This window comes from Mustelus asterias, chromosome 4 (genome assembly GCF_964213995.1).
Source record: "Mustelus asterias chromosome 4, sMusAst1.hap1.1, whole genome shotgun sequence".
Classification (NCBI taxonomy): Eukaryota; Metazoa; Chordata; class Chondrichthyes; order Carcharhiniformes; family Triakidae; genus Mustelus; species Mustelus asterias.
Window position 1 is genome coordinate 102,838,361 of NC_135804.1, and position 23,956 is coordinate 102,862,316.

At 41.7% G+C, this 23,956-nt stretch overlaps 2 protein-coding genes across 6 annotated transcripts in view; one reads left to right on the top strand and one right to left on the bottom strand.

Moving 5' to 3' along the window:
• Positions 1–23,956, bottom strand: part of cox11 (cytochrome c oxidase assembly homolog 11 (yeast)) — a 39,187-nt gene that overhangs the window by 14,551 nt on the left and 680 nt on the right. The window contains exons 1-2 of one of the 4 annotated variants that reach the window (XM_078211493.1): positions 1,875–1,974; positions 362–428 (exon numbers count right to left, since the gene is read on the bottom strand). Coding sequence is in view for 2 of the 4 variants with exons in the window: in XM_078211490.1 (XP_078067616.1) it covers positions 227–264 (38 nt within the window). In the remaining 2 variants the exon portion in view is untranslated. Of the gene's footprint in view, positions 1–226; positions 429–1,874; positions 1,975–7,069; positions 7,140–23,956 lie in introns of those variants that run through there. The other 3 variants (XM_078211490.1, XM_078211492.1, XM_078211491.1) reach the window with 3 other exon arrangements.
• On the top strand, positions 2,066–21,189 carry rbm41 (RNA binding motif protein 41). Of its 2 annotated transcripts, XM_078211489.1 has the most exons (7): positions 2,066–2,127; positions 7,094–7,213; positions 8,086–8,278; positions 9,507–9,711; positions 13,940–14,358; positions 17,724–17,871; positions 19,254–21,189. In XM_078211489.1, exons 1-7 carry the CDS (start codon positions 2,120–2,122, stop codon positions 19,352–19,354), a joined length of 1,194 nt encoding a protein of 397 aa, XP_078067615.1. In that variant the 5' UTR covers positions 2,066–2,119; the 3' UTR covers positions 19,355–21,189. The 2 variants fall into 2 exon arrangements, with proteins under 2 accessions (XP_078067615.1, XP_078067614.1); XM_078211488.1 differs by lacking the exon at positions 2,066–2,127 and having other exon boundaries at positions 6,975–7,213.

Here is a 23,956-nt window from a genome sequence, read left to right on the forward strand (position 1 = left end):
GCTCCACAGTCAAGAACCCCTTTCCCTGGCACTGTGAGGCAGTAATGCTAACCACATGGACTGCCTCAGGAGGAGTCACAAATGGTGATGAATATTGTGCAGTCATCAGTGAACATTCTCACTTCTGACTTTATGATGGAGGGAAGATCATTGATGAAGCAGCTGAAGATGTTTGGGCCTAGGACATTACTCTGAGGAACTCCTGCAATGATGTACTGGTACTAACATGGTTGACCTCCAGCAACAACAATCATCTTCCTTCATGCCAGGTATGTTTCCAACCAATAGAGAATTTTCCCTCGGATTCCCATTGACTCCAGTTTTGCCAGGGCTCTTTAATAGCAAGGACAGTCACTCTCACCTCTAGAGTTCGGCTCTTGTGTCCATGTCTGAACCAAGGTTGTAATGAGGTCAGGAGCCAAGTGGCCCTAAAAGAATCCAAATTGAGCATCAGTCAGCAGCTTGTTGTTTAAAGTTTATTTGTCACAAGTAGGCTTACATTAACAGTGCAATGAAGTTACTATGAAAATCCCCTAGTCGCCACACTCAGCGCCAGTTCGGGTACATGGAGGGAGAATTCAGCATGGCCAATGCACCTAACCAGCACATCTTTCAGACTGCGGAGGAAACCGGAGCAAACCCATGCAGACACGGAGAATGTGCAAAATTCACACAGACCCAAGCCAGGAATCGAACTCGGGTCCCTGGCACTGTGATGCAGCAGTGCTAACCTCTGTGCCACCATACTGCCCCTTGATTGCTAATCAAGCACTGCTTCATTGCACTGTTGATGACCCCTTCCATCACTTTGCTAATGATCAAGAGTAGACTAATGGGGTGGTAACTGGCTGGGTACATTTTAATTAAATTAAGTGCATTTTAAGTCTAGTCACTGCTGTAATGTAGGAAACCCTGCAACCAATTTACACGTAGCAATGTGATATAATGACTTGAGAATCTGTTTTTGTGGTGTTGATTGTGGGATAAATATTGACCAGAACAGTCGTTGCACACTCTTACCGTTCTTTGAAATAGTGCCCTGGGATCTTTACATCCACCTGAAAGGGCAGAGGACACCTCTACTAAATGTTTCATCCAAAATACTAATTAGGATGCTATAGTCAGGTACCCAATCTGGAGGTGGGCCTGTCTAACCCCATATTGGGACAAGAAAGAGACTTCTTCACCACTTCCAAAGTTCAAGATTTCATTTCCAATTTTGTTTTAATGCAGCTGGGGGATGTGGGGGCGTTGCTGGCTAGGCCAGCATTTATTACCCATCCCTAATTTTTGGGGCAGCACAGTGGTTAGCACTGCTGCCTCACAGCAGCTGGGACCTGGGTTTGATTTCCAGCTTGGGTTACTGTCTGGAGTTTGCACGTTCTCCTCCGGGCACTCCAGTTTCCTCCCACAGTCCAAAGATGTGCTGGTTAGGTGCATGGTTCATGCTAAATTCTCCCCCAGTGTACTTAAACAGGCGCTGGCGTGTGGCGACTGGGGGATTTTCACAGTAACTTCATTGCAGTGTTAATATAAGCCTATTTGTGACTAATCTTTAGAGAAGGTGGAGGTGAGCCTCTTGAAACTCCAAATGTGTTCTGAATGCGCTGGAAAAACCCAGGTTAATACAACTCTGCTGGCCACGTCGTGAGCATTTCAGCCCCGGTCCCAGTGTAACAGGGGGCCACCCAGTGTCCAGCAGAGAGTGCCGGCTGCCATGTCCTTTTCATTCAGTGACTGAGAGAGGGAGGGCACTGCAAACAAGGCCCAGGCACCCTGCAGCAAGTTTGCAACCCGGCCATCTCAGCCTGCCGACCCCCAAACTCTCCGGATTAAACGTGTAATCCGTTTGAATGCTGTGGGGAAACACATACCTAAACACAAGTCGCCTCCTCCGGCGGGTGAGGACCGGCGGATATTTCTAACCGCTCACCGGTTCCTGGAGCCGCACCGCACTACATTACCCACAAGCCCAAGCGGCGCATGCGCACGCGCACAACGGGTCACGTGAAGCCAACGGACAGCCGAAAACTCCAGTTCCCATGACCCCAAGCGGCAATCCCGCGCATGTGCGGAGCCGGCTGCCATTGTGTGGCTGAGGAAGAGCAGAGGGTGAAAGATGCGCAGGTAGGGTCTCGGAGATGGAGCGGGGGGGAGGGACAGCCGCGGATTTCACACATCACAAAGCGGGTCGGTAACGGGGCAGGGTCTCCCGCAAGGATCAAAGCAGGTTGATTATTCATCCCGCTCCGGCCTGAGGAAGATTTGTAATGGCTGGAGGCTACCCCAGAGTAGAGGCTGCGGAGGGAGATGGCTGCCTGTAAGAGAGAGGCTTGTGGGTAGCCAAGGAGCAGCAGTACAACAAATCTCTGCTGCAGCCTTACTCACAATCACATCCCTGCCAATCATATGGAACCCTCTTAATTTGAACCTATGTTCGTATGTAATACAAAAAAAATCTTGCCCCTCGGCATTCTTTCGACTGATACATATATATATATATATCTCCTCCATATGTAGTCAACCTATATGCATAATAGATTAAACTGCTGAGTCTCACCTATTCCCAGTCAGAATTAGTGGTAAATTGTTCAGTGTTACAATTTTCTCATCAAAACACTTTGTTATCGCCTGTTGACCGTGGCCATTCTGCTCAAAAGGATAAAATCCTTTTTCAGTTTAGGCATCCTAAAATAGTTGTTCCTGTCAGTCTTCTGCAACTTAGAAATGAAGATTGAGTAATATAATTGGGAATCTATTGTGTTCATGTATGTTAGGTGTGCAGCATGCTGCTTTGTGCCTCCTGGATGCAATTCCAATATTTTAGACCTGGCATAGTTGGGCAAATAAGGTGGATAGTTGGCTGATGTGTGGTTCAGAATAATGCCAACAGGGCAGGTTTGATATCTGTTCTAGCTGAGGTGGACTTGGAGCCTGCTTTCTCACCTTGTCGCTGAGAGTGGTAGGCAATAGCAAACAGTTCAGGACGAAGCATCAGCTGATAGAATCAACGGCCTACTTTGGACAAAGCACACCTCATAGAATCCCAACAGTGCAGAAAGAGGCCATTTGGCCCATCGAGTCTGCACCGACCACAATCCCACCCAGGCCCTACCCTCATATCCACCCGCTAATCCCTCTAACCTACGCATCTCAGGACACTAAGGGGCAATTTTAGCATAGCCAATCAACCTAACCCGCACATCTTTGGGCTGTGGGAGGAAACCGGAGCACCCGGAGGAAACCCACGAGAAGAATGTGCAAACTCCATGCAGACAGTGACCCAAGCCGGGAATCGAACCCAGGTTCCTGGAGCTGTGAAGCAGAGTGCTAACCACTGTGCTCCCGTGCCACTCGCTGAGTGAATAAAAAATGTTATTATTGTCTTTCTTTTAAAAGCGAAGATAAAATGTCATTACTATAGACCTTTGTTTATTTAGCAGGTAAGCTCACTATATATTGCGTGGAATTTTCCATTCTGCAGACCAAGTGTGGCATTAGGTTGGAAACTCGGCGTGATTCTCGCTGGGTGGTGGATGGATTTTTGTGACAAATTTTCTAATTTTCAGCTCCTTAATTTTGCATTAGCGAGAGTCTCATCAAAACTCATGGTGGAGTAGGCAGTGATTCACCCAACATGCTGTTACCTCATGAAGTCGAAGGTCCTAGTGCCATATTTAAACAACCTGTAAGTACGTTCATTGCAAGCCAGGAGTGGGTTGAACGTTTATCTGAACATGGCACCCAAAAAAACAAAATTGTCTACTCCATGATTCAGTGAGGCCTCCCTGGAGAATCTTCTCCGGGCTGTCCAGATAAGGCAGAGGTCCTCTTTTCTTAGTATGGGAGCAGGAAACCCACAAACCTGACCACGCTGACCTGGAATGAGGTTTCCGAGGAGGTCAGTACCTGTGGGCAACAAAAAAGGATCGCCCTGCGATGCAGGAAAAGGACAAAACATCTGATCCGCTCAGCCAGGGTAAGTAAATCTCCTCACTCCAAACTCTTCCACTCATAAGGGCATCAGGCAATCTAAGGGTTAAAGTCCACAGGGCTGTCACACTACCAGCAGATGGGGGATCAGCACTCGTTGTCTGCCAGCCAGTTTAAGATCACTATCTCGTATAAGATCCTGCACAAATGGTGTCTTCATTTATTGGGGTGGTCTCTACACACATTTCTTCTGAAGTGCTCACAGTCAATCCATCTGCCTTTTGACAGGCCAAGATTTCCTATATCTAAAGCAAAAGAGCTGAGAATGGAGGGTGGACCCCAGAGTTGAGGACATTCTCCTTGTACGAGGAGCAGGTCGCAGAGCTGGCTGGAGAGGATAGAGATCATTGCTGCATGGCCAACAAGTCAATGAGAGGGCATCCAGTATACTTTACATTGGTCACATGTGGACAGTGACTGTACGTGACTTATAGTGTAGGAGTCTGCCTCTTTAATCACTGATTAATTCTTTCTATTCCAGGCACTTGTAAGAAAAGGCGAAGGATGACCTCCTCCAGAAGATTCAGCCCAGCTCCCTGGCCACCTCATATGAGAAAGCAGACCTCCCATCTGATAAAGGACCATTTCTGCATTTAACTGCACCCATCACAAATGCAGATACACATTCCTCAGTGGGACTAATTTCCACTTAATCTGATGATAACTTCAGACACAGGTCCACAGCAGACAGAGGCAGTTGTAGCCAAACTCTCTGAGATTAAGAGGACTACTGGAGGCCAGGGCTCTGCAGAGACAAAGTCAGATGATGAGCCTCTGCAATTGGCCCTGAGCGAAATGTTGGAGGTGCAAAGACAGCAGGGTTGTCAAAGGCTGTTAACGGACTGGATGGAGGAGTCCGTCCATGTTCTGTCCAATCTTGTAGTTTGATCAGTCTCCACAGGAAGGTTGGCAGACACTTTGGAGACCTTGACTCAGCAGAATGCACAGGTTTTGCTGGATTTGCACTTGGACCTGTGCGATTGAGTGCAGACCTTCCTCAAGGAGTCAGGGACCTTGTGCACCCAAAGGGAATAGGAGTGTCAGCCAGACTTTTAAGACATTAGTATCAAGACATGGCCTCTGCATTAATCATGCGTGAGCTGGTGTTGGAAAGATGGTGCTGTCCAGATATAGCTCTGTCTTCAGACGGAGTTATAATCACTGATGGATGAGCCACCTTACTAATGTGCTGTCACAATGGCTGTGTGCAATAATGTTCTTGCCTCTTGAATGCTGCCATGGCCACTGACATTTTTTGCACCATGGTTGAAAGGACTGCATTATGTGCAGTTGCTGAAGGTTAAGCACTACCCTTTTCTATTAACAATTTTTAGAGGCTGCTGCCAGGGAGCTCTCAAGGCCATGTGTGCAGTTTGATGGCACCCTGCACTTGTGGAAACCCTGAGATTGCTGCACATCCGACGGCTCTAGCAGCCTAGCTTGCTTCAGCCATGCAGAGCAGCACATAATCATGAGCTTTATTGAGAAGAGCATCAGTCTTCTACATTTGTGTGTCACTGATTGTGAGATTCCGCAAAGATCCCCAGTGGAACCCTGGAAGTATTCGGCAGCCAAAAAGTTGATTGTGGTGGTAACCTTAAGAGAAAACAGGAATAGATGCAGTCATTGCGGTGTGTGATCTTCATGGAGAATATGATGAATATAAGCTACCACAAGAGGAGAGAATTCACAGTCTGAAGTTGTTAAACTCAATGTTAAGTCCAGAAGGCTGTAAAATACCTAATAGGAAGATGAGATGCTGTTCCTCCAGCTTGCGTTCGGCTTCACTGGAACATTGCAACAAGCCAAGGATAGACATGAGAGCAGGATGATGTATTGAAATGGCAAGTGGCAGGAAGGTCTCGGTCCTGCTTGCAGGCAGACTGAAGGTGTTCTGCAAAGCAGTCACCTTGTCTACGTTTAGTCTCTCCAATGTAAAGCAAACCTCATTGGGAGCAGCGAATGCAATAGACCAGATTGAATGAGATGCATGTGAAGCCCTGCATCCCCTGAAAAGAGTTTAGGATGAACAGGGAGACGGTAAAGGAACAGGTTTTGCACCTTCTGTGATCGTAACGGAAGGGCCGTGGGAGGGGGTTAAAGTATTGGGGTTTGGAGGAGTGGATCACTATCAGCACCCTTCTTAGCCATGGTCACCACCACTTACCATTGTCTTTTTCTCAATTTGTCAATCTCTCCTTAGCCTCCACCTATCACTGGCCCTCTAACTATGTGTAACTTTGTATTTGCAAAACTCTATGCAAAGGTAGCACCTATTAAACTAATTTCCTTAAAATGCTTTTCTTTTTAGATAATGTTTTTTCCACTTTTTATGTATTCCTCCCAGAAGCAAATTGTGACAAGATGCTTATGTTGTAGTAGTTTTAATTCTAGAAGAACTTAATATTTTAACCTAAACTCAAAATCCAAAGGATGTATCTTAGCCACATGATGAGAATATCCCTGTTAACTCTGCTGAGCGGAAAAATCACAAATCAATTAATGTCGGCCTTACAAGGGGTGGCATGGTGGCACAATTCAAGCCTTGGGTTACTGTCTGTGTGGAGTTTGCACGTTCTTCCCGTGTCTGCGTGGCTTTCCTCCAGGTGCTCCGGTTTCCTCCCACACTCCAAAAATGTGCAGGTTAGATGGATTGGCCAAGCTAAATTGCCCCATAGTGTCCAAAAATGTGTAGGTAGTGAGGGAAATGAGTGAAGTTACAGTGGAGGTTGGGGTTTGGCGGGGGAGGGAGGGCGGGCTGTTGGAGAGTGGGTGCAAATGGCCCAAATAGGCTCCTTCTGCACTGAAGTGGGAGTATATTTGGACTCTCTTGGCTGTTCATGAGATAAAAATATATTTTTTAAACAGAAAATATTGTTGTGTTATAAATTAAGGAAATTAATTAAACCTTTTATTCATTTTCATAAATTTGTACGTGGTTTTTAATTTTACCCTCCTAATGACAGAGCAGAAATGAGGAATTTGCTGTTTTGGCTGTCGTGACTATGAACCTGTGTCCAATTACACAATTCCAGCTGTGTCCTTGTGCTTTAATCTGGTGTAATGTGAGCAGTACCTCTCTTTGTTCATCACCATTTAGGGTTAACAGTCGTATTTGTGGTGATGAGGATGTTGAGCCAGAGGAGCTGGAAACGGAAGGAGAGAGGCAGTTACAAAACCTCTTGAAGCACCAGTTAGACACAACAGTAACACTTGAAGAGTGAGTATGCTCAAGTTTTAGCAGAATAACCTATGTAGAAACATACGTAGAAATTAGAAGCAGGGGTTGGCCATTCAGCCCTTTGAGTCTACTCCGCCATTCATTATTATCGTGGCTGATCATCAAATTCATTATCCTGATCCCACCTTCCGCTCCCCCCCCCCCCCCCCCCCATATTCCTTGATACCTTTAACACCAACAGCTATATCTAATTCATTCTTGAAATCACGCAATGTTTTGGCCTCAACCACTTTCTGTGGTAGTGAATTCCACAAATTCACCAAATTTCTCCTCACCTTAGCCCTAAAAAGTCCTTGTCCTCAAACCATGACCCCTCGTTCTGGACTCCCCATCATAGGGTAATGGTGCTCTTTGGAGAGTCATTGCAGACTCGATGGACTGAATGGCCTCCTTCTGCACTGTAAGGATTCTATGATTCTGTGGAACCCAAACAGAGCGTCAGCGAGTAGGTTATTGCTAAGCAAATGACGGGATGGTAATTGGTCGATTTGGATTTGTCCTTTTTTTTTGTATATGGGACATACTTGGGCAATTTTCCACATTGCTAGGCAGATGCCAGTGTTGTAGCTCTGGCTAGGGGCATGGCAAGTTCTGGAGCACAAGTTTTCAGTCATTGCTGGAATATTGTCAAGGCCCATGGCTTTTGCAATATTTAGTACCTTAGGTTGTTTCTTGATATCACATGGAGTGAATTGAATTGCCTGAAGACAGGCATCTGTGATGCTGCGGACCCCTGATGGAGGCTATGGTCCTATTACTGAGGTTCCTTAATCACTAATTAGTTCTTATTTACCCTACAATATATTGACTTGTTGCTGTTTTTCCTGAACTGAAGTTTCTCTTTTTGCCAGATGCATAGCTAAGAAGAAATGCTTTGCCCCGAGTGCTTTATACAAACCATTTGGGGAACAGGCAGCAGGAGTCCTGAGTTTGTCACAGTTTCAAACTCTGCAGGATGGAGAAGGGGAGATTGCTGCCCTGAGAGAACTTGGACTTACTGACAGGGAAATACAACTCTGGCGAGACAGAGAGTCTCTGGTTAAGGTAAAGTAAGATTGGAGGATTTTTGCAAACACATATCGGAAATATCAGCATGCAAGGTTGGCATTCAAGTCCTATGTGGTATTAGCCTATTTAAAAGAGTTAATTCTATTTTGTTTATAGCAGTTTCAGGAATTTTACATCACTCTGTTACCTATATGTACTCCTAATGTTGCAGAGTACAGATTTATCTTTTAAATTATATAGATCACATGAATGTATCTCTGAAGCCATGGACAAATTTATGATTGGTTCAATATTACTTCAGTTCTTTAAATCTGTAAATTGTAAACTGCATTGTGCAGGTTTATTTGTGGAGGGGAGTGGAAGTTGGAATGTGAAATGCAGTTGATGAAGATGATGGTGTGGCCCTTGAGTTGCTAAAAATGCTTGTGGAAAACAAAAAGTGTTGTGCCTAGCCATGGTCATTGGAAGCCTATGGAAGATAACTACACATCATGAACATTTCAGAGTACAATTTATGATGTCAATTTAAAAAGGAAGGTAGACACTGGGAATCACACCCTGAATCATCGACAAACTATTAAAAATAAACCATCTACACAGCCGCATTTCAGTACTATAAGATATTCACATTAATGTGATCTTGGACTTTGAAATATGGGTCACTCCTGGGCTATGGATCTTTAGCAATTTGTGCCAGTAATATTGGGGCACAATTGGTATGACAAACATCTTCACAGTAAATTGAAGAGTGGGTTATGAAAGGTAATAAGTTTTTGGGATGTTGTAAATTCAAAAAGGTTAAGGAACAACAATGATTATCAGTATGAAGTATTTTTTGACAGGGAAGACTTAAAATTGCTTTCAGGTTGAATTTAGGAGGTGGGGGGTTGGAGGGGAGGAGTTGTAGGTGATCATAGTGGTGCTGTTACAGTAATGTATTATTAGCGTCACAGCCACCTACAGGTGTATTAACACTGGTATGTAGTGATCACTCAATTTTTGAATATTTAATAGATTATTCTTCCATTCTTATTTTTTTTTGTGTGCAGTTCTTGAATGAGAGTGTGTGCAACAGTGCCAAGCTGCTATCAAACTGATCAGTAGAAAGTTCATAAATAAAACTTTTTTTTATTTAATCCTAGCCTAATGGCCTGTCTTCTTTTTCATGCCTCCCTGTTGTGTAAAAGTTGAAATCTGGCACGTGGCAATAGAGGATTGGAGACAGACCCCATACTTTGAAAGCCAATTCAGTTTGTGTTTAAAGTTCTCAGGGCTTGGAGCAGATCCAGCAGCAGTGCAACAAAGACTCCATGCTATTGAAGAGAAAATTGAGGAGCGGCAGCGACTTCTATCACTGCCACAGAGATTTGCAGGAAGTAAACAACTGAACAGGAGGGAGATGGAGATTGAAAATGCTATGTTCCAGGGAACTGACCGTTACACCTTTTTGAAAGCTCTATATTACCAAGGTATAGATACTTGTTGTTAAATATGTTTAGTTTTTCTCCCTCTCTTGTTTTCAGTGAATCATTTCCTAAACACAAAAGAAAGGAAGCAGCCTGTTCCCAAGCTTCTGCTCAGGGAGATAAGTAAGAATAGTCTAGTATATAACTTCCTTGTAATCTTTTCCTTGAAGTGAAGGAAATGGTTGACTTGTTAATGATATGAGTGAGATGTGGAATTTGCCATGTGGAAGATCTTATGTGCTAACTCGTGTCTTAATACACTGGAGCAGGGATTTGGAGCAGTAGAGACTTAAAGACTCAACGTTATCACTTTTAGTTACACAGAGAACTTGAAACCCTTGCTTCAGTTTGGAGGTCAGAAAGCTGTGTTGTTCAATGTTGTTCTTTGACTCTAGCCAGTTTTGTGGTCAAATGAATGATTTTTTGTCCATGCTTTATTTTTTAAAAAACTAACAAAGACCTGTTCTATGAATTTGTATGTTTCTGTGATTCTGCTTTGTAATATTATTGTTCTGTACCCTTGCAGAATATTTGTGACAAATAACTGGCAAATTCCAGAGTAGTGGACACAGAACATGGTACTGTATGACTTTGTGCCAGTCATCGTCTGAATGCTGTCGGTTAATTGTATTTTTTGTTTGTAAGTTTTCTTGTTTTCTCCCAATTTTTGTTCCCTGAAATTTCCGCAAAGTCACGCCCCTGCCCCAGCTACAAGCATGGCCTGGAGACCTGATCCAAGTGCTCTGCCAAAGTTACTCCATAACTGGATGTGTTAGGACTGACTTCTGATTTTTTTTTCCTTCCCTGGTTTCTACTTTCACGGCAGCAGCATTGAGATTTGAAACCCGCCAGCTTGGGAATTGAAGGCATAAACCTCTGTCCCACATCTTACATGATGTGGAGATGCCGGCGTTGGACTGGGGTAAACACAGTAAGAAGTTTAACAACACCAGGTTAAAGTCCAACAGGTTTATTTGGTAGCAAAAGCCACACAAGCTTTCGGAGCTCTAAGCCCCTTCTTCAGGTGAGTGGGAATTCTGTTCACAAACAGAGCTTATAAAGACACAGACTCAATTTACATGAATAATGGTTGGAATGCGAATACTTACAACTAATCAAGTCTTTAAGAAACAAAACCATGTGAGTGGAGAGAGCATCAAGACAGGCTAAAAAGATGTGTATTGTCTCCAGACAAGATGGCCAGTGAAACTCTGCAGGTCCACGCAACTGTGGGAGTTACAAATAGTGTGACATGAACCCAATATCCCGGTTGAGGCCGTCCTCGTGTGTGCGGAACTTGGCTATCAGTTTCTGCTCAGCGACTCTGCGCTGTCGTGTGTCGCGAAGGCCGCCTTGGAGAACGCTTACCCGAATATCAGAGGCCGAATGCCCGTGACCGCTGAAGTGCTCCCCAACAGGAAGAGAACAGTCTTGCCTGGTGATTGTCGAGCAGTGTTCATTCATCTGTTGTCGCAGCGTCTGCATGGTTTCCCCAATGTACCATGCCTCGGGACATCCTTTCTTGCAGCGTATCAGGTAGACAACGTTGGCCGAATTGCAAGAGTATGTACCGTGTACCTGGTGGATGGTGTTCTCACGTGAGATGATGGCATCTGTGTCGATGATCCGGCATGTCTTGCAGAGGTTGCTGTGGCAGGGTTGTGTGGTGTCATGGTCACTTCTCCTGAAGGCTGGGTAGTTTGCTGCGGACAATGGTCTGTTTGAGGTTGTGCGGTTGTTTGAAGGCAAGAAGTGGGGGTGTGGGGATGGCCTTGGCGAGATGTTCGTCTTCATCAATGACATGTTGAAGGCTCCGGAGGAGATGCCGTAGCTTCTCCGCTCCAGGGAAGTACTGGACAACGAAGGGTACTCTGTCCACTGTGTCCCGTGTTTGTCTTCTGAGGAGGTCGGTGCGGTTTTTCGCTGTGGCACGTTGGAACTGTTGATCAATGAGTCGAGCACCATATCCTGTTCTTATGAGGGCATCTTTCAGCGTCTGGAGGTGTCTGTTGCGATCCTCCTCATCCGAGCAGATCCTGTGTATACGGAGGGCTTGTCCGTAGGGGATGGCTTCTTTAACGTGTTTAGGGTGGAAGCTGGAGAAGTGGAGCATCGTGAGGTTATCCGTGGGCTTGCGGTACAGTGAGGTGCTGAGGTGACCGTCCTTAATGGAGATGCGTGTGTCCAAGAATGCAACCGATTCCGGAGAGTAGTCTATGGTGAGTCTGATGGTGGGATGGAACTTGTTGATGTCATCATAGAGTTGTTTCAGTGATTGTTCACCATGAGTCCAAAGGAAGAAAATGTCATCGATGTATCTAGTGTATAGCATCGGTTGAAGGTCCCGTGCGGTGAAGAAGTCTTGTTTGAACCTGTGCATGAAGATGTTGGCATATTGAGGTGCGAATTTGGTCCCCATGGCTGTTCCGTGTGTCTGGATGAAGAACTGGTTCTTGAAGGTGAAGATATTGTGGTCCAGGATGAAGCGGATGAGATGTAAAATTGCATCTGGAAACTGGCAGTTGTTGGCGCTGAGCACTGAGGCCGTTGCAGCAATGCCATCGTCATGGGGGATGCTGGTGTAGAGTGCCGAGACATCCATTGTGACGAGGAGCGCAGAGTTTCACTGGCCGTCTTGTCTGGAGACAATACACATCTTTTTAGCCTGTCTTGATGCTCTCTCCACTCACATTGTTTTGTTTCTTAAAGACTTGATTAGTTGTAAGTATTCGCATTCCAACCATTATTCATGTAAATTGAGTCTGTGTCTTTATAAGCTCTGTTTGTGAACAGAATTCCCACTCACCTGAAGAAGGGGCTTAGAGCTCCGAAAGCCCGTGTGGCTTTTGCTACCAAATAAACCTGTTGGACTTTAACCTGGTGTTGTTAAACTTCTTACCACATCTTACAGACAGCATCCCGTGACTCAAAAACATTTGGTTGCTTGTTTTTAATATCCTCATGACATGCTCCTATCTCAGTTAGGATGTGAACAGAGGCGAGGTGTGACTCCAGCAAGAGGAAAAGCAAATTGGAGTGTCAGTCACAGTTGCAACTCTGTCGCTGGTTTTAGAATGGCTTGGGTGGAAACCTTGGAACAGGTTGACTGGCCAAACTCCTGATTAGGGAATGAAATAGGACATAAAAGACTGAAACAAATGGCCAAAATAGCTTGCAAAATGGTATGGGAGGAACTACCTAGTTGGCTGCTTCTAACTAGACCAGATACTGTTAACTTCTGATGATGTCCTTACCTTCAAGCATTTCTCCCCTCACCATTATCTTCTAGCTCATTATTGATTTGCTCTCCTACTGAACACTACTCCCCATGGATTCCCTGCCCAATTGTGTGCAATTGATATTAAAGTCAAAACTCTGTTGACTTGGTAGTATGGTCCTGACTCAACCATACAAGAAAATGTTATGGGAGCTTCGACCACCATTTTATGGTCTGACTTGACTTTACCGAGCATCCAACTAGATATTGAACTCCCCTAGTGTTTTTGACAATGCAAACTTTGAGTTTGTAACATCTGTCACCCTTTGGAGCATCTGATTTTTTAAATGTTTTGAATTTTATTTTTTTAGACTTATCCAATTGTTATAATTTTGGCTCTGTTCATATTTTCAAAAATGGAAAAATATATTTATGAATTATGCGTGTTTGCCAATGCATTAAAAGGTATTTTTATTAACCTCAATGTGTTAACATACATGCAGAAATTAAATATACTTTTTGTCTTTATGAACATGGTCCTTCGCCACTGTCAGTTTCACCTGAATGTAGCAAAGTAATTAGAAGTTATTTAGTCACTCAACCCACGTACTAAATGAGCTGTGGTACAAAGAATTGAAAACGATCTGCTTTTACTGGTGTTTTATTGAATTCTGTTTTTGTTGAAAGCCATGCCAATATGTGGCACCGCAGTAGTTGGAATCTCAGGTTTCCTTTGGGTTTCAGCTGCCACTGAGGGGTGGGAGAATCATCCTTGGGATACTGTCATGTGTTTATATTCCCTGGTAGAGTTCTTGGATATTGGGGTGTTTAGTCACAGATCAGATTAGATCATCTCAGCCATAGGACAGATTTGGCCCAAGGGAATGGGGAGGGGGAATGTGGCAGATGGAATGGTGAAACGTCCTGATCCAAGTATCTTCTTTGACATAACTTAGTTCTGCTTTTCTCTGGATTTGGCATGGGTAAATGTAACTCCTTTTGTTTCCACTTCAGATGAAAAGTCCGTAAAAGACCAGAATGACCCTATCAATCAATTAGAAATGATGTTACTAAAATTCAAAAATGATTCGGTCGGAATGGGAGACACTCCAAAAGCCATAACAGGGCCTTCTATGGAAATACCTGCCACAGTAACAAGTGAAGGAGGTACTTTTAAGGAAATGACTGGCCTATTTATTCAACCACAAAGTCAGCTCTGTTCTGCAAATCTGTATGAAAATCAGAGCACCAAAGGGCTTTCCATAAATGTTCCTATCCGAACTTTACCCAGCACTGGCACTCATGGCCCTCAGAAAATTACCCAGCAAGTGGAAGCTGTTCCCAAAGAAGAGATCTGGAAGAACAAGCTTTCTGAGGAGGAAATTCGAATGATTCCCAGGTTTTCAAACTATAAACCTGGACAACCAAGCAGGGTATGATTAAATATTATTCATTAGCTGGAAAAATATTATTATTCAACCTAAGTTCTGTGAGGAATTAAAACATTCTCATTTTCAGTAATTTAACATCCATGACCAAGTTGAAACCTTAAGGCAGGTTGCATTGAAGTTCTGTAGTATTGTTCAAGACCTACAGCATGGTTGCACAGTGGTTAGCACTGCTGCCTCACAGCGCCAGGGACCCGGGTTCAATTCCCGGCTTGCGTCACTGTGTGGAGTCTGCACGTTCTCCCCATGTCTGTGTGAGTTTCCTCCGGGTGCTTCAGTTTCCTCCCACTGTCCAAAGATGGACACATTAGGTGGATGGACCATGCCAAATTCTCCCTCAGTGTACCCGAAAAGGCGCCAGAGTGTGGTGACTAGAGGATTTTCACAGTAACTTCATTGCAGTGTTAATGTAAGCCTACTTGTGACTAATAAATAAACTTTAATAAAATAAACAAACTCCACTGTTCAGTGACAAAAAAACTGAAATAATCTGCAGCAATATTTATTCTTTTTAAAATAATTGCCATCAAGATAAATAATGTTGCTCAACAATGATTCTTTTTTAGGGAACAAGTATAAGACAGCTTTCCTGTGTCAAGTACAGCATGGGTAGATACAGGATAAATGTTCCTCAGATCTTCAAGTAACAAAGTCTTTTCACCCTGAGTACAGAGGAACATTCCCATTACATGATTGTGATATTTTTCACTTTGGCTATCATCCACTTTTCTTACCTGAATGACAGTATACTAAATTACAGTCAGTGTTATGTTGTGGGTTTGAACTGACCAGAAATTGGGTTGGGACTCATATTTATCACGCTCTCAATTTTCCCCTTCTTACAAAATAGGTTTCGAAAATCCAAGCCTGGCATCGCCCACTCACAAATTTTTTTCTTGTCTTCTATGCTACAGTTTTTTAAAAAGTTTATTGATTAGTGTCACAAGTAGGCTTACATTAACACTGCAGTGAAGTTACTGTCTTATTGGCTGTTTACTGACATACACAATTTAAAATACAAGCCTTTGAGGCCCACTGTCTACTGTGCAGTGATTCTGATCCTTTGTGTCCAAAATGCTTCATCAGTCATGTTATGGACTTTGCTTCTGATTGTATATTTTCAAGGATGACATGGGTCGGGAAAGGAGTTTAAAAACAACCGTTAGGTGAGTCATTCCCAACACATTTGAAAAACCTACTACACTAAAGTACTTTTTGAAGTAGTGGAGGAGGACCAAATATGCCTTTTAAAGCTGTAGGTAGCAATAAAAGCATTTTTTAAACAAATATTTTCATATATAAAGGGCTTACGCAATGCTTCAGATAAGATCAGTCTTGTAGATTAATATGTAGCTGAACTACATACATATTAGCGGGGTTTGCGAGGTGGCTGGGTATCGTCGAAACTTCAGCCAATACAGAGACTCAAAAGTCAGTATCCCAGTTTAAAGACTTATCTTTTATTTGACCAGTGAGTCACAGGAAGAGCTTACCGAAGAGTCCTAGGCCCCTCCAGATGTAGAGCAGCCTGAAATCTCCAATAAACTCTGACGTATGGTTTAGGAAAGATCCGTTATACATTTTTCTTATCAAATTCGCCTCTTTCATTAGCTTTGAATCAATCATCTTCAATACACAAATCATTAATAACACCTGTTACATTAGCCAATTGCATTTTACCATCTGACATGATGGGATTTCATTGGTCTGCGGAATCCAGATGCCTCCTCCCCCTATTGCTGTCTAAACTTCCTTTATTGCTTGGCAACCCCAGATGCTGAGGTCAAAGTTAATTTTTCCACCATTTTCCTCCACGTCACCAGCCAAATAAGACTATGCACGTTCTCATGTCTGAGAAGGCATAGTCTTGTCTTTATAGTGAATAACTCTATTCATCAGCAGCCCTGAGAAATTTACTGCTAGCAATTCTCGTTGATAAGAACTTGCACATTGAGTTTTCATTGTTTCCTAAGAATGTGGTTCTTTCTGAAAGTCCCCATACCATCAGGCCTTGCAGCAACTTGCTCTTGGCTAAAGTGCACAATCACTCTATAAAAATACAGTTAATACATTTAAAATATCAAAATGTGTTTAAATCTCTTACTGCATTCACATGTGTAAACTATTCCCTTGTTAGCTTACAAGTCTGATTTAGAGTCATTTAGCTCAATGCTGGTAGTTCTGTCAGTGTCTTAAATATCTAATGGTTTAAAATTCTCTCTAATCTACTAGGATTTTTTTCCTTTCTCCAACACATGATCAGCCATGTATTCTGTTTCAGCTCATCGATAAGCCCAGCCTGGATTAAAATTGAGATGACAAATTCCAAAGAGGAAAGACCATCTTTGGCTTTACTTTTCATATGTATTTTAAGAGACTTTTGGATAAGTTCATGGAAGTTAGTAAGATAGAGGGTTATAGGTAAGCCTAGTAGGTAGGGACATGTTTGGCGCAACTTGTGGGCCGAAGGGCCTGTTTGTGCTGTAGCTTTTCTATGTTCTATATATACCTAAATTAAGACATCAAACTGCCTCTTGAATGATTCCATGTTCCTAAGGATTAATCTTTTCTGTTGCATTCAGTATCTTGTATATGGATACAATGAACCCCTCTTAATTGTTCCCTTTCAACGCTGAAGGATCCAAGTTTTCTGATCTTTCTCGTGCCATAGTCTTGTGTGATTCTTGGAATAAGCCTTGGGGCCTTCTCTGCACCACTTCCATTGCTTACATATGTCTCTTGTACCACAGGGACTGAAAACACCATTCAAGATGCATCCAGGCCAGAACATTATACAGCTTCAGTATCTTAGCCTCAGAATCACACACTAGAGATTTGGAACACTGTACAAGTGTCTAATATCAGAGAAGCCACAAGGCAGATTGGTGTGTGATGTGGAAATAGTACTTTGGGGTCAGAAAAGATTCCTATCTGAGCTTGGGGTAATGAAAGCATATTCTTGCAGCTAAGCTTCATTCTGAACTCAGTGAAGATCCACAGATGTAACTCCAATAAGACCACTCAATATCTTTCAGAAATGTGAATCTTTATTTTGTTGTCTACATACTCCATAGGCACTGTTAGTTAAAGAGCCCCAGCTGCTATCTTAGCTAATATTTTCTGACTTGGTATCTGCCAGGGATTAATCTCCATTCAGTTGGAGAAAACTATTTTTAGTGGGAAAGTTGAATTGTATTTTGCAGCTAGATTGTGGGGATTGTAACAAAATTTAGGCTGATCATGTAAATGCAACAGTAAAGTGACAGGATACTGTTTGGTGTGATTCAAATTTCCAGTTGCACATTTACTTCACAGTGCTTTATTTTTTTCCTTTTCCCATCTCCTCTCAGGTGCTGTACTTGAAAAACCTGAATCCAAAAGCCACGCTGGAGGATTTATTTTCCTTATTTGTTTCTTTCCAACAAAAAGACAGCCCCCAGCTCCTTTTCCGGTTATTGACAGGCCGAATGAAAGGACAAGCATTCATCACCTTCCCAAGTATGTATTACCACATGATTAGGTAGCTAATTAGGTAGTTTCTCAGTTTATTACAATGGTGCTTTGCTCATTAAACTTCAAACTGTAAAATGTATTTATTACATCTTTTATTTGACTGTAATAGACCAAATATGTTTTAGAGAATCAGTTTCAGTCAGCATTATCTCTAGGAGATGAATGTAGGTTGGCTGAAACTTTAATTCTTAGTCAGTATCAAAGAGGTGATATTGGATTGACTGCCTATTATAAACCCAACTCAATTTTCCTCAACATAGAACATAGAAACCCTACAGTGCAGAAGGAGGCCATTCGGCCCATCGAGTCTGCACCGACCACAATCCCACCCAGGCCCTACCCCCACATATTTACCCGCTAAGCCCTCTAACCTACGCATCTCAGGATTCTAAGGGGCAATTTAGCATGGCCAATCAACCTAACCCGCACATCTTTGGACAATTGCTTGAATGAAGACCAGCTCGTTTATATTTACAAGTACAGCTAACAGCAGAACTGTGTGTGGTTGTTGTCAGTTGCTCTTAATGAAAAACTGCATGAATAATTGTAAATTTTGACGTGCCATCGATCGTTCAGGTAGCTTTTGGTATTGAGTTCCAAACGCAAGAGGATGCCAGTATACTTTCTAAAATTGCTTATATGCATATCAACTGACTTTATGTAAATTTCCCCCATGGTCGAATATATAGAGGCACTGCCCTAGTGTTAAGCCATACAGACTCTATTTCTAGCTTGTGCCAAGACAATACCTAGATTTTACCTGTGCTGAGAGTGAGAAATTAAAATAGAATTCTTGCTGCTGTAACCCAGTGAGCTTTGCCAGAAATTATGTGCGTGTTGACATGGAGATCTAGATGAGGCTTGGCCCTGATACTTTTCATGGTCGAGTAGCCTGCTGAATGTCTCAGTTCATTCATGTTTATACTTGTGGAACTGTATTTTGAGTCAGTTTCTTCAAGACAGGAAGAGTGAAAATTGCAGACAGCGGGGCAGAGAGGGGTTGGTGAACCAAAATTAGTGACATATGAGAATGTCTTGCACCCTGCACGAACAACATGAACACCTGCTCCTGAGTATTAGTTTCCCTACAGTGATATTAGCCATAACTATTGTGCATGCTAATGTGCAGTATTTGTTTATGCAATATTGTTTTTAGGCACAAGATCTTGAATTCTAAACAAACCAATAATATTGCAGTCTTTATACGTGAATATATTCCTGTTTTTCCAATATTTTGCATCCACAGAATGGCAGGATTAAACTTAAATATGGTGCAATTTTTATTTCTGCTGGGTGTGGAACCTACAATGCCAAAATATCCTGAGCAAGTTACTTCAGTTTAACTTTTAGTTATGACATTTTTTTAGGTGTGGAGATGGCCATGGAAGCACTGAACATGGTGAATGGTTACAATCTGATGGGCAAGCCAATAATCATAGAGTATGGACAGAATCGATTGGACCACTGACTTGTGCTTGCAGAATGTGGCCATTGAAAAGAGTTTCAGCACAATGAGATTGCTAGTCACTGGGACCACAGGCACAATGGAGTATTGGAAAGTGTTCAGCTATCTGCAGTGGATAGATTTTCAACTCTGAACCAAGATCAATTACTTTATGGAAACGACCCTCATCTGTACATAACTCATACCTTCACTTGTTTGTGTTTCTTTTGGTAAAAATCAACTTTGGGCTTCCCAATGGTAAATACACCACATGATGTGGTACTGAACAACATAGAATAGATTGAGGAAAGTTCCAAGTTTAATCCTTAGTGCTCAGTCTTTCTCAGTGAAGGTTGCATCTCGAGAGCTGCAGCTGATTTCACCATTCCTTTGCTTGGGGTGTGAAAAGGATTATCTCGAGTTTCAGGCTTCTGATCCACCACATGGTGCCTCTTGCAGTGAAGTAGTTTCAGTTAAGGCACCCCATGACTGGAAGATATGACAATATTGACATTCTAGGCTCAAACGATGAATGGCTTTGATGCAAGGTGCCAGTGGGTGTTTGACATAACAGAACTCTGGTAACAGTCACTGCTTCATTTCAGACAGGGAAGAAAACTGGGGCATTTTTTTTAAAAGAAGGATTATATCATTATTTAACAAAATTTAGCTCATGTAGTTAAACAACAAAAACAGTTTATTTATCCCCATACTGCTTCATAATCATTCACACATAGGTAACTAGCGCCAAGAAATGTCTTTTTTTAAACTTCCAAATTAACTTAATACAAGTCAAAAAAAGTCCTCATTAGAATGTATTTCCTCCAATGAAGTTCATTTAACTCGAGGTTTGGACACATAAGAAGGAGTGACTAATTAAATGAAGAGCTTAAAGAAGAGCAGATCCAGAGTGAAGAAACAGAGCAGTGCTTTTTGCTGCTTTTCAATCTTGCCAAACCTGGAAAGTGGCTCAACTCAAATTCATTGTGGTGTGAAATTATCCAGCAAATCTAACTTCATCTCTTGTTTTGTCCCAATTGTGCCAAGGAATTTACTCTACTATGGACATAAAATGTAGAAAAACACATCCTTGCCACATCAAAAGTGTAAATTTGGGCATATTTTGTGGATTATATTTGTGTTTATTATTAAGATTTAGAAAATAGAATTCACAGCCAGACAAAATAAGGTTTCTTGATTAATTACAATCCAGAAATTGTCATACTTGTGAACATAATTCTGACCCATTATGGTGGTGATTGAGTTTGCTGTGGGTGAAGTTGTCCAGCATTGAAACAGTTGTTTGAAGGGGCAGCATAATGTTCTGCCATGAGATCAAAACTCAGCTGACAGAACTGATTTTTATGCTTTTTAAATGCCTTCTCACTTGTCAATCTAGGCAGTGATCCAAAGAGATGAACTGATTTCCTATACATTCAGCTAGGGAGTGTGCTTTGGTTGCAAGTAAGGAATGTGAAAATAAAATGTTTTTCAAGAAGTTTATAATTCCTTCATTCCTGCAAGTTGTAGCTCATAGATTAACTGGTCTTCATCTTTAAAACTAAGTAGCTGTTGTAGATGATTGAGTATTCATGTCATTATGTTACTTGGGATTAAAATTTTTTTCCAAGTTTAAATTTGCTGTAGCTATTTCAACTGGTGTTATCTATCTGTCATGATTAAACAGTTATGTAATTGTTCAAAGAAAATGAATAAAATACATGGATGGAGCTTATATATTGGGTGTTTGGATATAATCATATCAAATTTAATCCCATGAAAGTTTCCAGGAAAATTGTCTTTTCATTGTCATCTGTCACTTATTTTATTTGGACAAATAAAACAATGATGGACACCAATTTTGAGTTTGTTTTATTTTTAATATTGATACAGGTTGTGATTTTCTTTTCCCACACTGCACTTGTTGATTAAGTGTGTGCAACCATTTTAAAATACTAACTGACTGGTTCTATTTGCAAGTCAAAATATTTTCTGGTGTTTTGAATTTAGTGAAATTAGAGTATTGTGCTTTGTACACAGTTCTGTAGACGATTTCCCTTGGGATATGGAAGGTCAAGATTATCTGCAATTTACTAGTGTTGAAGGACAGACTGGAGAGTTGTCCAAATCCTTCTGGCAGTTGGATGTATAATGCACAGATAACACCGAATATCAGCCTTAAGCCCAGATACTGATCAGATAGCCTTGAATTGAGGGAAGGGCATTGGTGTTGGGGAATGACAGTTAAGTGTGGGTTGGGCTTGTAGCTTAGTGGCTGGGAGCTAGTGATAGATTGATGTGTACCATAAATTCAAATCCAGAGCTCATGACAGGGAAGTGAAGTTTCTGTTTCCAGCATAAGGTTCACTTTTATTAGGTGATATTTTTGTGTTTCGAAATTGTTAAATAAGTGTTTTTTGGTTAATGGCAGATGATTCTTAAAAGCACATCCTACAATTGCTCAAAAGATTACAAAGTATTACCAGGTTATAAGTAAAAATACAATATTTGCATATCCAATTGGAGAGTGAATTTAGAATTAATTCCACAATTTTAGTTTTTTGCCACAAATTGAGCAATGCTTTTATTTGTTCATAAGTGGGAATCATTGGTTAGGCCAGCACTTATTAGCCATCTTTCTTAAACACAACATAAAATGTGGTGAATACAAACATTACACCAGGAGTTTGGCAAGGGACACAACACCAGATCATAGAACCTCTACAGTAGTGAAGGAGGCCATTCATCCAATCAAGCCTGCACCAACAAAAGTCCCACCCAGGCCCTATCCCTGTAACCCCACATATTTACCCTGCTAATCTCCCTGACACAAGATGCAATTCAGCATAGCCAATCAACCTAACCCGCACATCTTTGTGGAGTGTGGGAGGAAACCCATGCAGACATGGGGAGAATGTTCAAATTCTACAGAGCCATCTGAGGCTGGAATTGAACCCAAGTCCCTGGTGCTGTGAGCAGCAGTTAGATGTATTGCTTTAATAACTCAGTTTCCTGAGAGACATTTATGGGAAAATTTATACTAATACAGAATAGGTTTTTGATGTTTGGGTTAAGACAAGCAAAATACTCTATGCACCCAAATTAGAAGTCTTTACATTGACGTGAATTCAAAACTGGAGAAGTATTGCAGTCCCTAACACTGATCTAACAAATCATGATTGTTCAGTATAGAAATACCTGGATGCATTCCACCCACAAAAACTGGCAAAGTGGAGTAATTAAAAATGAGTTACATTTCTTTGAGACATAATGCAAGTATTTTAAAGCTGTGTACAACACACATGATTTGCTACGCAAGGGTATAAATTGATCTTGTTAATTTCCTCAGGGCAAGAACTTTATTTTGAAAAGAAAAACAGTTGAGGGACAACATAAAAAAAACAAGCATAAAAATGCAACAAAAAAAAAGTACATCCTTGCTACAGAGAGAAATACATGAATAAAAAGTGACAAAACAGAACTATAAAGAGGAAGCTACTAAAAGAAACTTGCCAGGGTATAAAGAGCAATATTTTTTCATGATAAAAATAGGGTGACCAGGAGAAATGTGGGCCTCAAACTAATAAGTGATATTGGAAATGGAGAAGTTGAATAATTTCTCAATATTTGCAGCATAGGAAGAAGGTAGTTGAGACTTTAGAAAACTAGAATTGAATTGGACATAAACATCAAAAATAACATTAAAGAACTTAATTGCACTAGAGTGTTAAATGCCCAGGAGAAGATATTTCCCATTCCAGGATTTTAAAAGGAAAGTGAAAAGTTTGAAGGTCCCCTATGATTTTTCCAAAGTTCTCCGGACTTGGGAACCATTTCTCTAGATGGGAAAATTAAGCATTCTCGCATTATTTAAGAATGCAGAGGGGGAACCCAAGGAGTTACAAGTCGGTTATCTTTACTGTTGTCAGGAAATTACTAGAGTATAATTAACAAGAGGAGTGACTGAAAACCCTGTAAACTCGTCTGATCAGACAGCCAGCAGGAATTTGAAAAGAGTATGCCCAAAGATAAGCTAGTTAGGTTCTGACTAACCTTGAGGTTTTGAGAAGAGTTTGCTAAAATAGTGGACTGAGGATTATCGATAGATGTTATTTGATACACATTAGATAACGTCCCCCATTAGAGACAGTTACATAAAGTTGAAGTGATGGAACTGAAGGCAAATTATGGACCTCATTTGGAAATTGGTCATATCATACCTCATCCCAACTTGTGTTTAATTGTACATAAATGATAGCCCAAATAGTTTTCAGCCCATCAACGCCATATCGATGTTTATCCTGGATGTGAGCAGTAATCCTATTGTTTGATTGGCTGTGTGGTTCCTATGTCCCCTTCAACCAAACACCAAGTGTTGACGAAGCCTTTGCTTCAATCACAAAGTATTGTAAACACAGCCTCGCTAACATGTTTAAATGCAATACATAGATCTCCTTATGGAGTTCTGTGCCCGGAGGCAGGTCCTCAATGGATGTTTGTCAAACTACTGCTAAGTGCCATGATATTTAACTGATCTGGGCAATATTGTGAATGACTAAATGGAGGACATCGGCATGAAAGATTTCAGAGATTGCCTTGAAGTCATGGCTGAGATGTAACAAATGA